Raw genomic sequence first — 10,679 nt, 5'->3', positions numbered from 1 at the left:
ACAACTCACAGACTATATGAATTTCAAGAAAAAAAAAGAAGAAAATGTAAAATAATTATCCTTAATCTTTACACACCAAGAAAACTTTGACTAATTCCAGGTTACATCGTGTTTTACATGTACTTTATGCTCATTGTAACTAGTAAGATCTTAATGCACACTATCAAACCTTTAAAAAAACCAAGCACTGACAAAAATGTATTCGTATACTTTTATGCAAAAATGCTTAAAATCTGTACATTTATCTTTGTTTTTAAAAATAAAGTTGTTCAATTAAAAAAAACAAAGATATAAGTGTGTGTGTGTACATACACACACAGCTATAAACCACACTGAATGATTACAGGCATATATGGTGCTGGACCTGTATGTTATTAAGTAATAAAAGACAAGAACCACTGCAGATAGAAACAGCTTTATTATTTTTTTTTATTTTGGGCTTTTTTTTTTTTAACAAGAGCAAAACTATCCAACGAATCAAACATATTTTGCCTTATAGCCAGCGGTTTCCTTAGGAAGGAACACACATGTGAATAACTTTAGTTCAAACATAGCAAGTCCCCACTCATTTCCTTCTTTTCTTTTAAGTCAGCCACTTAAGTAGAATCATTTCGGTTAAATGTTTGTATTCTCTCTCACCTTTATTCATACTGAAATAATATACTATCTATAAACCAAATTGTTTGCTGTTTAGAAAGCTAGAAAGACTCTTCTACGTAATAATTCTGATATGCTAAGAAACCACACAAAACTGGCATTTGCAAGTGGATAAAAATAGGATAGATTGCTTGAAAGAAAACAAACAATAATTTTTATCTAAATAACTCTGAGTGAATATATTCATGTGATAATATAGCTTCTATCTTTGAATATAAAAGTGCTCAGATTACTTGTAGTAAAAGTAATGAAAGTCTCAGAGAACTGAAAATAATTTAAGGAAAGATGAGAAACACTGAGAATCAAAATGACACCTGTGCTGTCAGGCATGGTGGGGGGTGTGACTCTACCTGAACTCAGGAGGGGACTAAAGGAGGAGATGAAGCACACAGACCTTCCTGCCTGGAGAAGACAAACTGTCTCGGAAAGAACTCCATACATCTTTATTCAGATGAAAACCACTGACAAAGAATCAAGTACCTCAGCTAGACTGGCAAAAATGCCAAGTTGGAATACTTCTTTCTCTTGACTGACCTATCCTAGCTGTGACGGACACTCACTCGAGGGCTCAAAACACTAGCAAGTTCCAATGTCCTCATGAATGCTGTCCACCTCCTTTCAGACAGGATCTCTCAGTGGCTTGATGCTCACTCAGTAGGCTAGGCCACTGACCAGTGGGCGCCAGAGGTGCCCTCTACTGACTGCCCAGTGCCTGCAGCTCAGATACACACAACCAGACCCAGCACTTTACATGGGCTCTAGAGAACTAAACTCAGGCACTGTATTGAGCTATCTATCTCCCAAGCCCCCACCCAAGGGCACATCTTTGACAACATTTAGAGCCCTAGGACTTCATACTAGTTAAAAAATATATATATTTGAGGGATGTCAGGAAGGGGTGAGGGGAGGGAGGGAGGGAGAGGGAGAAAATGAGAATATAACAACTGAGCTGAAGAGTTTTCATGCCCAAGGTGCTCTGAAGCTTCACTGGAGACTTCCTAGGGTAGGCTCATCAGTATAGAAACAGGGGCAGAGCCATTTTCTCTACACCCTGCAGGAGGAACTCAGAGCTAGGGTAAGATATTGGGCTGACACCGATCCCCAGCTCTGGTAGCATCCCCTACCTAGAAGGAAAAGGGGATGCAGTGTGCCTGGCTACCCAATGCTAAGGGTATATATGCTGACCCCACTCTACTCAATAACACTGAGATTACCTATCACATTCTCCACACTCTTTAATCTCAGATCCATTCACAAGTTACCGCTGAGGGCAACTACAGAAGGAGAAATGCATGCTTTTATTTGGGGTGGACTAGTGATATGTGGGTTTCTATAATGTTCCTTTCTCTAGGCCTGGGAGAATTTCATGACTTTTTATTTCCGAGTGTTTTAATTGCTTACTATTGGAGTAATTTTTATAAAAAGAAATAAAGTAACAATACCCTCATTGTAGGATAGGGTGCTCTTAACAGGTCCAAGGCCAGGCAGGTAAGGTAGCACAGAGGTCCAGCTAAGAAGGAGTACCAAGAGCCAATCTGTGTATCCAGCTTCCAGCACACTGGAGGGGAGCCTTGCCTTGCCATGTCTGATGTACCTCTTTAACCAGCTGACTGCCTGCCCCTTGACAGACTTGCTGAATAAGCAGAAGGCCCAACAGCACAAGAAGAAAGCAAGTGGCTGGTCTCCATGCTGAAGTACCAATGGCAGTGCCTACTCTCTGACCCACATCAGAAGAGGAATGCAGAGGCTATAGGCCCCACCAACTCCACTACGGCTTGTGCATAGCTACAGGACTAGTTATTAACCACTTCTATCACTAACCACAAAAGAGCTTCCTGAGTTCCAGAGAATGGAAAGAGGAACCCATTTTCTTTGGATAAGCCTCAGATCAAGCAAGAGTTACTATGTTTCTTTAAATGTTGTTTCTTAGATTTGTAGAAATAGAACAAACACCACTAGGATCACTATATTTTATCATCCAAACTGAGACAACTCTGGGGCACAAGGGAACACTAGCAACAGGGAAAACAATTATGCCAAGACAACAGACATAATAAGCAGGACCGTCCTGGACAGACACCCAAAGTGAATGTTTGCAATGTTTACATTTCCTTTACAGATTGTCTATTAATAATACACTGTGGCAGAATTGAATATCAAACAGAGTAACAGAGTTTTGGTTCGTGGGAAAAGCACATTTCCTGGTGATTAAATGTGCTCTTCACCTTTGACCCCACCTGAATTTCCCAGCAAAACCTAATGTCTTGCATGGGCCTTAGCCAGTGGTTCTCTATCTTCCTAATACAGAGATCCTTTAATACAGTTCCTCACGTTGTGGTGACCCCTCCCCCAGCCATAAAATTATGTCATTGCTACTTCATTTTTTAAAAAGATTTGTTTATTTTATTTATATAAATACACTGTAGCTTCCTCCAGATATGCCAGAGCAGGGCATATGATTCCATTACAGATGGTTGTGAGCCACCATGTGGTTGCTGGGAACTGAACTCAGGACCTCTGGAAGAAGTCTTAACTGCAGAGCCACTTCTTCAGCCCCTCATTGCTACTTCGTAACTGTAATTTTGCTACAATTATGAATTGTAATGAATCTTATACACAGGTTATCTAACATTCGGCCCCATGGGTGTCATGAACCCACAGTTAAGAACCACTGGTCTAAAACAATAGCCTCTGTGTCATAAGTTCTCCAGGACAAAACAATAACTGGGAAGAAATTACTTAGATTCACTTCTTCACTTTCCTTTCCCGAATATTTACTGGAGACATTTAGCATCCTTTGCTCCAGAAGCAAACTCCAAAAGAGTAAGTCCCAATTAAAGGACTAAATCATAGAATATTTTAAAATCTTTATATTAACCACAAGATTCTCATAAATAAAATTTCACAAAATATTTTAAAAAGCTCTACGAATGTACTTAGTGAGAGGCTGCAGGAGCCAAGACGCAGGCAGGACTGTGGCAGGCTGGTGCTGGCCTGTGGTGCAGGCCTTCAGTGTCTGAACAGCAGCATCCTCTCTGAGCACTTCTGCCCTACGAGGTTTGCATACTCCAGCACAGCAGCCTCCTCACTTGGATCTTCTCGGTGGTTCTTATAAACACCATAAGGCATGGCAGATCGTCTGTGAAACACTCGTAGTCGGTCAAGTTCCTTACTGCGCCCTTCATCCTCTGCAAAGAAACAAATATGGGTCAAAGACCGCCATGTATCAAAGACACCCACATGTAACATTGATGTATGTGATCTGAAACATGATGGACCAGCAGGTCCTGTTGTGTAGTGTGATCATGAGCATGGTCATAAGAATAAACAGGAGGATTTTAGTAAGAGGTAATAAGCATTCCCTAGCATACTAGCCAAAACAGAGTAATCAAAGAATTACATTCAACAGAAAATCCTACCACATTCTACCTTTCTGATTTTATGACATCTATGATGCTCTAGAATATTTCTAGAGTCCATATTAAGTCTCTAGTGTATCTCTAGCTGACATGCTACCTGAGGCTTTGGCTCTGCATGGAAATGTATGGCCAATTTAAAAGGCATAGGAGGCCTGGCTTTTGTAGAGGGCAAAGGGGAGATGCTCACAGCTTCCATAGAAGACAGCACAGGGTGCTGTGGGTGCTGCTGTTGGGCTTTCTCAGTGTCCACATACAAGTGCTCATGGCCTGCATTAAGGCAAAACCACCTAGAAGAACACCTGTGGCCCTGCCTTCCCTGAAGTGGCTGTGGCCTTATGACTCCGTTCTGGTCAGCACAAGTAGTGTTGAGACTGTATGAGACTTTCAGAGAGAACAAGGTCATCTGTACCTTCCTTCAGGCTATGACCTGTACATGGATCAACACAAGGGCAGGATCCCTAACTTCTGCCTGGGAGCTTGCCTTTGGTTTAGTGAAAACAAGACTTGGGGGGGGGGGGACAACTCCTGACTTCATGGAACAAACTGTCATGCCATCTGAGCTGCCTATACCTAGATATTTACATAAAATAATGCTCAAGCCAACATCACTCTAGACTCCTATCAATGAAATGATTGCTAATTCTTATACTATATCTATTAACATGTATACACATTTAAACCACTGAACCATACTACCTATAGATGACTTCATACTGGAATTACCATAGAAGAACTTTAGGAGTCCCCAAACATTGTAGAATCCTTCTACAGAAATCTCAAGTGAAAACTAGTCTGAACAAACCTTAAGCACCAGGTTTTCTTAAGAAGTTCTGCTCTTAAGCTCTTAAGCAGGTCAACACCCAAAAAATGCTTCTGTGTACATGTGTTCCCAATAGTGTCTGGAAACCACACCCCCCCCCCAAAAGTCTACCAGTGAGGAACTGGTTAAAGATAGCAGCACAGAAGAGAAGAGAGGCAAAGGACAGAAACTGGCAGTTTCTGAAAGACCAGTGCAGGTAGTGTGAGCCTCTGACTCAAAATACTCAGGATGAGCTGAGTGTGGCGGAGTACACCTGTGAGTGAAAGGCAGGAGGACCATGAGCTCAAGGCCACCCTGGCTACATAGAGAGTTCTAAGCCAGTCTGCAAACACAGCAAAATATCCAACCAAACAAATGCTTAGTATACAAGGACTTCAGATAGAAAGTTTTGGATACCTGCATACTTATAAAGAGATCTGGGAAAGGAACCCAAACCAATGTATGAATGAAACTCGCCATGCTTTCTACGACCAAAGCCAGACCCATAACATCTCATGCAAAGTAAGCATGGCTGTGATCTACCACATCAGGTCAGAGACAGAATTTGTAACTAAATCATAAACGTTTCAAGTTTCTTCTTCCTCAGAAGCTGTTGCTCTGAAGCAGCATCAAAATCAGGAGAAGTCACTGGAGATTGGTTTCAGGAAAGAGAAGAACAGTATTCCTCAGATGCCAGAAACAGAGAAAAGTGCCAATATAATATCTACCCAAAGCAGAGGGAAGGGAGCCCATATAACCTCAGACTCCAGGACTGCCTAAAGGTCTAGAACTGAGCATCATTCTGTCAGGATTCATGGCCTGTGATGGTTTTATGATCAAGGAAGGCAAAATTATTTGGTTTCTTAAAAATTTTATTTAATGTGTTCAAATGTGCCTGAAAGTATATGCACCACCTATGTGCTAACAGAAGTCAGAAGAGGATGTCAAGTCCCCAGGATCTGGAGTTATGGTGGATGGCTGTGAGTTACCATGTAGGTCTAGGAATCAAACTAGGGTATTCTGTAAGAGCAACAAGTACTTTTAACCACTGAGTCATCTTTCCAGCCCCAGACTTATCTTAGTACGACCTATATTGCTAATACTAAAACCAATTTAATCTAATCAACAACAATGAATCCTATTTAAGATACTTTGAACACTAAAAATAAATTTATTTACTAAAAGAAGAATGTATCTTAAATTCTTTTTAAAAATCCCTTTATAATCATCTTGTAGCAGTTGCTGTATAGATACGACATCGGTGCTTACAAACAAAATTCTACAGCACTAAATCTCAAGGCATAAAGGCCTTTCCTTAATGGCACCTGAAAAGACCAAAGAACAAAGGCATTTTGATATGAAATTTGTCACTGAACCTAAGGAAAGTTGGCAGCTTACTGAGATGTCATAGAAATATGTTTTAACAAAATTTCATGATCGGAATTTCTCCTGTCAGAGAAGGTCTTATTCCTTTTATTAGAAACAGCTTGGAACAGCCACTAATCATAAGAGGAAGTGGTAATGGCTCTTGGAACCATCTCTTCTGCAGTAATAATGACATCCCTGAAGCCTGTGGGACTTGTTTGACTTTCTGCTTTGGTGGTGCTGAGGACTGAAGCCAGGGTTTTGGACATGCTAAGTAAGTGCTTACCAACCCATTACGGGTCTTTAATATTGCAAATAATATAGTTTTGATTCTATCACTAGCCCACCAGATTATAATGAGAGTTAATATGATCAATATATTAATTTGCTAAAATAAAAATTTGTTTCTTAATAGTCCCACTATACACCCTGACTATTAAAAAGGCACTGTAACACTTGGTACACATGCTTGTGTCTATCAGACTTCTGTGAACCTTCTTCACATGTTTTTTGGGGGTGAGAGTGGGAGGGTAGGATTCAAGACAGGAATTCTCTGTAGCCCTGAATGTCCTGAAATTAGTTCAGTAGACCAGGCTGTCCTCAAGCTCAGGGATGCACTTGCCTCTGGCTCTTGAGTACTGGAATTAAAGGCATGCACCCCACCACAGGGTTGCTTCTTCACACCTTTGACTTCACTAGGCTACAGCTCATGACAGCTAGTACACTGCTTCTCACATTCTCCAAACCTTCAAATCCTAGCTAAGATCACAGAATTCAGCATTCACATCAATTTAAACTGGTAATTCTCTTGGAAGTAATTTTATTTACTTAGCCAAGAAGGCATATTATTAAGCTACTAACATTAAAAAAAAATGACAAATTTAGCTTTCTATTTTCAAACCATCTAGTCATATACTCAAGGAAGAGAGATTTCTTCTTGGTGCATCCAACAGTTAACATTAAAAGAAACTTAAGCATAAACAAAAATAAAACTTACAAGATACTTAAAACATTAAAAATTATGATTTAATAGGAATAAAATGTAACTCAAATTCTTAAAACAGCCCTTTTATAATCAACTTATAAATATAAACATGACAGCAGTGTTTACAAACAAACCTGCAGTGCTAATAAACTAACAGGCACAAAGACCTTGGGAAGATTTGGAGACACAACAAGCTATTCTGAAATGAAGATGGTTGCCACGACAGACAAGGAACGCAAAATTCAAAAAAAAAAAAAAAAAAAAAAAAAAAAAAAAAAAAAAATCAAAATTCAGTCCAGAGTGATGGGAGGTAGTATGAAGAGGATCTCAGCCACTGTGAAGGAGCACATGAGAAAGGAAGGTACTCAGCACAGGACTGCAAGGCAGCACGGAGATCAGCATAGTGGCCCTTAGATAAGCTGTCCCCATCTCTTCTTCAAGCTCATGTGGGAGGCTTAAATTTTGCTTTGAGAATCCATCTTAATACATTTGTATATTCTATAAGAAATACTCTTAGCAACATCATTACAGGTACCTTTTAATAAAAATGAAAACTAGAACAAACCTAAGCTTAGCCCTTTTTGTAATTTATTATTGACTATAGCTTTATAAAATATAACTCAAATATCAAAGTACTCACCAACTATATAAATGAATGGCTTCTAGTGCATTTAGAGTCCTGCCAAATATTTAATCAGTTCTAACACATTCCCATCTGTGAAACATAGTTCCCATCTGTTAAGTAGTCAGCACATTGAAGAACAGCCACACTGCTGTCCAGAGCACTGGAATTCTGTTGGATTCCCAGCAGCAGGGTACAGCATCTTGTGGTGGTTCTGATTTTTTTCATTTGTATTTCTCTGGTGGCTAATGATGTTGAGTATCTTTTCATGAATGGCTTATTTTGTTCAGAAAGCATCTACTTGAATCATTTGCTCATCTTAAAATTTGGCTGTCTTTTTACTGATTTGTATAGATGTTCAAATATCTGGTTTTTAAGTACTTCCTCCTTTCTACTGTACTTTCAAATGCCCCCCCCCCCTTTAAGAAAGAGTCTTGCCTAGAAATTATTATGTAGACTAGGCTGGCTTCAAACTCACATAGATTCACCTGCCTCTGCTTCCTGAATGCTGGGATTAAAGGCCTGTGTCACCAAGCCCAGCTAACTTTCCTTTCTTAAGAGTGTCTGTCAGTATCTAGTGAAGACTTTAATGATGTCTGGTTTATTTTACTTTGTTTTTTTTTTTTTTTGCCTTTTTGTGCTTTTCATGCTATACTTGAGAAACCAGTCCCTTGTCCACGGCCATGGAGATTCGTGTTTATTTTTTTTCCCTAAGAGTTTTAAATTTTATCTCTCTTAATTTAGGTTCACTTCATTTTTAGTTTTTGCAAATATAAAGCTGGGGACCAATTTTATTTTCTGAATTTGAATATTCAACTAACCAAGGATCATTTGGTGACAACACTATAATTCTTGTTTACCATTGAATTGTCTAAGTATACTTTCTGAAAAGTAATTAGTCATAAATATGAAGTCTTTTTCTAACTCCCAAATACTGGTCCAATGAGTATTATGTCTAGCTAAATGCCAAAAACAGTGTTAACTCCATTCTTTATTTAATAAAGGGGGGAAAAAAAACCTATTCTGGGCTCTTTTAATTTCCAAACAATTTTATGATTTTTTTGAATGGAAGCCAATCAGGTTTAATAGACTATGCAAGTTCAGATTGTACACCTAATTATGTGTGAGTGTGAGGTAAGAGAAGAACTTAGTGTCTAAAAGAACACTTACTTTTTGTTGAGACAGGGTCTCTCACTGGCCTGAAACTTTGCCAAGAAGGCTACTAGCTGGCCAGAGAGTTTCCAGGGATCTGCCTACCAGTCACTCCTCCAAGGCTTGCATTATAAACAAGTGCTAACATCCTAGGTTTCCACATGGGTTCTGGGGATGGAACTTGGCTTCAAATTTGCAATGTAAGTGCTATACAGATGCAACCATCTCCCCAGTCCTAAATACAAATATTAAATTTAAAAATATATGATTTTGTAAAACTATGGGACAATAATGAAAAAGCAGTCTCAAGTTTCTACTCATGTATTCTGAACCTAAGCATTCTATTAAGGGGATAAAAAATAGTAGATGTGGGTTTGATGTGACAGGAAACTTATATCATCTGAAGATATCTTTGCACAAAATATTTATTACTTGACACTTTGACTGTAGTGTAGACTTGCAACACACTTCATCAGGTCACCAGAGGTCACATGAGTGTCACTACCTGCCACCTGATATAAGTCCATCATTTCTAATACTCTTATCCAAACTATATAACTTGACTCTAGTTACAATGAAACATAATGAACACAAGAAATATTCTACGAAGTAACTGGACTATATCCATAATAAAACATTATGGTTATCCTTGTTACCACTACTTGATGTCATCACAGCTCAGAGCACTGTGGAAGAAGGGGCAGAAAGACGGTAAGAGGCGGAGGATGGGTGGTGTGGTGAAATAAAATGGCTGTTGCACGCACAAACTCAGAGCTATGGTTGCTTACACAGACCTACACAAGATCAAGCCAGACAAAAGGATACCAGGTAAGATAGCTCGAGGCACTTTAAACACATGCAAAGGAGACTGTGGTAGGAACCAGAGTTACAAATATATAAACACCTTTATAAAAAGTGGTACATGAAGTATATTATCACCCTCACCACTTGGCTTTTAATGTCCCATATTTTTAGACCTTCCTAATGCTCAACCTTCCTAATGCTGTGACCCTTCAGTGCAGTTACTTAGGTTGTGATGACTCCCAACTGTAAAATTATTTCATTGCTACTTCTTAACTGCCAATGCTACTTTAATGTTATAAGATGCAGAAATTCTCTGTAAAGCAATAAAGGGATTTGGGATAAACTAGCAGGTAACTGTGAACACTGAAAAACAAAAACAAACAGACACAGTAGCTTTTAGGACAAGGAATAGCAAGAATTTAATTTGAGATCTTAAGTCAGAATAAACATCATAGTAATCATTATTTTAAAAAGGGGGGACGGGTGTCTTCCAATACTGTTGTGTCAATGATTCCATTGAATGGTCACCTGACTGCAGTCAAGGGACTTATGGCAGAATGCATGGCCATTCCAAGGCCTCAACACTACACTCTCCCAGCACTTGACACAGCCTACTCAAACTGCAATCCACCTCAGTCCACTCAGTCCTCCACCTGATCCTACTTCCAGCACCTCGATGTCTCAGTGAACCAACCACCTACATCTATAAGGCTCTTTTGCCTCTGTGGCCTCTTTAACCTCTAATGTAATCATTCCTTAACACACACACACACACACACACACACACACAAACACACACAGTGTTAAGTATAATGAATGTATGATCTGTGAGATAATATTAGTAACTGAAATTCAGATAAAAGACCCATTATTGCA

At 39.2% G+C, this 10,679-nt stretch overlaps 1 protein-coding gene across 6 annotated transcripts in view; it reads right to left on the bottom strand.

The window, feature by feature from the left end:
* Nucleotides 1-454: 454 nt before the first annotated feature.
* ATE1 (arginyltransferase 1) overlaps nt 455-10,679 on the bottom strand; it is a 102,415-nt gene continuing 92,190 nt past the window's right edge. For all 6 annotated transcript variants that reach the window (XM_080911806.1, XM_080911804.1, XM_080911803.1 and 3 more), the window contains one exon: nt 455-3,845. In XM_080911806.1, coding sequence (XP_080767932.1) covers nt 3,667-3,845 — 179 coding nt within the window. In that variant the 3' untranslated portion in view covers nt 455-3,666. The remainder of the gene's footprint in view (nt 3,846-10,679) is intronic.

This window comes from Micromys minutus (genome assembly GCF_963924665.1).
Source record: "Micromys minutus genome assembly, chromosome: 2".
Lineage (NCBI taxonomy): Eukaryota > Metazoa > Chordata > Mammalia > Rodentia > Muridae > Micromys > Micromys minutus.
The sequence above is the reverse complement of the archived record's forward strand: the minus strand, read 5'-3'. Positions and strand labels throughout refer to the sequence as shown.